Here is a 3,548-nt window from a genome sequence, read left to right as displayed (position 1 = left end):
TTCAGAATTTATCTTTTAGTTAGATGTGTTTCATTGTGTTCTGACAACAGCCATATTTAGCCAAATGGAAGATTTTCTGTTGCCCATTTCTGAGTTCCCAGGTCCTCGTCCATCTATTGCTCAAGCAGCCTGGAATGACCTACCAGCCTGCAATTATAACTGTTGGAACCTGTCAGGGCTAGTCAGTGAATAAGTCAAAAGAGAAAGCTTGCTTGGTATGAGGCAAATGACTGTGTTTTAGGGGACACAGGTCCAGGACAAAGCGCACGCTTCCCTACAGTTTGTGTCACTTAGATGGGCTCCTAGCAGTGAGCTTGAATTCCTAGGTCTAAAATAGCTAAACTGTGTGTATGATTACTCTCGTTGTCTTCCACATGGGGATAAACCACTATGTGTAAAGCATCCAGTCAGTTAGGAAGACAGCCAGGAGCCTGTCTGTTTTAGGAAACCACTTAGCCACCGAACAAGAGCTACTTCCCTAAGTGGAATCTTAGGGAAGCAAAGAGTTAACCATCTTGCACAGGCTGACAAAATGTTTACTGCCCGCTGAGATTTCGTTCATCCACTTGTGGACTGCATGCAGATGACCCATTGACTTTGGATTCCAGACTGCTTTTCCAAGAACCATTTGAAGGTAGTGACAATATATAGAAAACATCTCTGCTGTTGGCTTCACCCCTCAGGGCTATTTTTCCAAACAAATAAGCATGGCAGATCAAATTCAGGAATTATCTCAAGAGGGAATCCAATCATTTACGCTGAGGCGTCGCAAAAAGGATGAGAAATCCACGTGAAGTTTCTGTGAGCATCTATCCTGGATTTCAAAAACGATTGTGGCTTAATGTCTGACACCAGGGGTCTTTGATGTAATAAAAGAATGCGCATCCTATATTGAAATATGAAGTACTGTCAAAAGCAACATTATGAAAACACCTGGACAAGTACACATCCAAGCAAGTAGAGGGAAGTACAACTGTTTGCAGTATTTTAACAAATTAGTTTGTGAAGCGTTTGGGAACCAGAAATGATGATGGCCGTGCTACCCATAAGTGCTAGAGATTGCTCCAAGATGAATCCAGCATGTTCCCGGGGTCTCAAATTTACAGAACATATTTACATGCCATAGCGAATGGAAGGAATCACACATTTCATACAGACAGGGCAGTTAGAGGTCGCTCTGCTGAAGTGCGGGCACAGGAGGAGTTATTTAGCTTTGCCCCTTGTTGCTGGTCCCTTTCTCATTTCCTTGAGGATATTTTTATCAAATAGCTCTTTTTCCCGGTAATGCACAGGTGGCCCCTGGAGGTACCTTTGTTCTGCCTCCTTGTAGCCTAATCCATCAAGTGCAGCTATTGAACAAATGATTGCTTCTGGCAGAAGAACTTCCAGAACAAAACTCACTTTGTCATCCCTTGTCAGAGTCAGCATTTTCTTGTCTATCTGTTTGTAGATTTCTTGTAAATGTCTCACCACCACATCCAACTGGTCTTCATCCTCCAGGTATGTTTCAATGCAGATCACGTACCTGCTTGAATTCAGAAATGATGCCAGCCACCTGGACTCTTTCCTGCCTTTGACAATGTCCAGAAGATGGTGATCAGCTCCCTTTCTTTTCACGATGAAGTCCACTAGCTTCTGGTTGGCTCGGTCCCGAGCAGCCCTCATGCGGTCAGGGAGAATTTTCTTGCAGGGCCTCTTCCCGTCCAGGGAGGCCTCCTCCTCAGAATCTTCCAGGTCGGCATAATTCACCTTTGGGAAATCAATCTCCACATCCCCGTCTTGGATGGCTTTCCTAATTGGGTAACTGATGTCGGCAGCATAATAGTCCAGGAAAGAGCCTCCAAAAGACCCGCGACTGAGCCCTTCTCTGTAGTGGGAAATCAGGGAGAAACACCAGTTCACACTTTGCTCGTACACTTTCCTGGCTCTCTTCATCAGTTTTTCTTTCTCTTTACAGTCCAGATGCTTTAATCTTCGAAGAGGAACTCGAATGCCCCTCATTTCGCCGTGCATGTTTGCCTCAATCAAAAGCACCCTTGCAGTCTGCTCTGTTTGGCTGACACTCTTTACCACCGCTGGCCAAAATGGGTGATCCTGGAATTTGAACCAGACCATCATTCCTCCTTCAATGGGACAAGGCTCCTGTGGAAAAGCCATGCTTGTCGGTTGTCCCATTTCCTTGCTGACATCCTTTTTAATAGCAGTGGTGGGGCTGATAGCCTTTGAGTTGACGGAAGGCTGAAGTCCTTGCAGCCCTTTCTCAAACTCTGGTACCTGCAGCTTCCTTTTTCTATTTGCCAGACGGAGTGAATAACGCAGCTTCGGGTTAGGGGCACTGGAGGATGCTGCCACACCTTCCAAGCCTGGCTTCCAGGGACCCTCTCCGTGGTCCCCAACATTCCCGGAGAAGGCAGAGCATTCAGAGGAGACGGCCAGGGTCTTTGGGTCGGTGTCACGTGCCTCTTCTTTCAGAGCCTTGGGTACAGTGAGGTTGAACCCTGGTGGCAGAGATGGAAGGGCGCCTCCATCTTTAGCACTTGTACCCTCCTCCTTGACTGGGCAACGCAAGGGCCTAACTCTTGAGGTGTCCCTCTTTTCCTTGCCCTCTTTCTCATAATCACCCTCTGAAAGTGACGGGAAGTTTGGGTACATGCTGGAGCTTTGTGAGGACTCCCCTTGCATTTTCCTTGGAATAGGAGTGACGGTTCTGTGTGCCCGTGGTCGGCCACCGTCTGGGGCGTCCTCACTCTGTGAACGTACCAGCAGCGATTTGAGTTTTTTGCTTTTCCTAAGACCCCTCAGTAAGTTCCCTTTGGGCTTCCGGTACTTTCTACGAGATCGCTTTTGTGGTCCCCTTTGGGACGGCTTAATGGTCTCTGGATCATCTGATGCTCTTGCTGGACCCAAATTTGCTCTCTCATTCAGAATCTCCAGTGCCACTGTAAGAGCGTTTCTGTAGGGCACTTCCTGTCCTGGTGGGACACTGGCCTCCGACTCGGCTATTAGCAAGGAGGTAATGTATTCAATTTGAGACTCATTTAGGATCTTTATGTCTGTGCTTTTCACTTCAATTTTTTCATCTACGGAGAGTATCTCAACTTTTAGAGAAAGTGCCCCTTTCCTCTTATTTTTTGGTGAGATCCTAGATCTGGACAAAACCTTTGCTGGCCAAAAATGGCCTTTCCAATTGCACAGGACATACTCAGCATCCATTATGATTTGAGTTTCCTCTCAAGAGGTAATTAACAGAGGTCGCGAGGTCTGGCCATCATACCCACAGGCACGGCAGGTCTTCCCTAAAGCAATGTTGTTCACCACACCTCTTTGGCCTGGGACCACAAAGGGCTTACGGCTTGCATGGCCTGTCCTTCTTCACCTGAATCTCCCAGGGTCGCTGGAACTTGTGTTTTGAATGGACTATACTGGAGAATACTGGAATGTGGAAAAGGAAAAGAAGAAAAGTATTAGAAAAAAATTCCTTTTGTGAAAGTAGAAGAACATTGGTCGATGAGAATTGATAAGAGATAAAACAAAGAAATATAAAGAGT

The 3,548-nt window shown here is 46.4% G+C and overlaps 1 protein-coding gene across 1 annotated transcript; it reads right to left on the bottom strand.

Moving 5' to 3' along the window:
• Positions 1–1,203: 1,203 nt before the first annotated feature.
• Positions 1,204–3,213, bottom strand: LOC110582611 (PWWP domain-containing DNA repair factor 3B-like). The gene has a single exon (XM_021692636.1). It carries the CDS (start codon positions 3,211–3,213, stop codon positions 1,204–1,206), a length of 2,010 nt encoding a protein of 669 aa, XP_021548311.1.
• Between the last annotated feature and the right edge of the window lie 335 nt (positions 3,214–3,548).

Source organism: Neomonachus schauinslandi, unplaced genomic scaffold, assembly GCF_002201575.2.
Source record: "Neomonachus schauinslandi unplaced genomic scaffold, ASM220157v2 HiC_scaffold_184, whole genome shotgun sequence".
Taxonomy (NCBI): Eukaryota; Metazoa; Chordata; class Mammalia; order Carnivora; family Phocidae; genus Neomonachus; species Neomonachus schauinslandi.
Note: the sequence above shows the minus strand (reverse complement) of the source record. Positions and strands in the feature narration are given on the sequence as shown.

Coding starts and splice junctions, on each gene's coding strand:
- LOC110582611 (XM_021692636.1), bottom strand. CDS start 3,213: ATGGATGCTGAGTATGTCCTGTGCAATTGGAAAGGCCATTTTTGGCCA.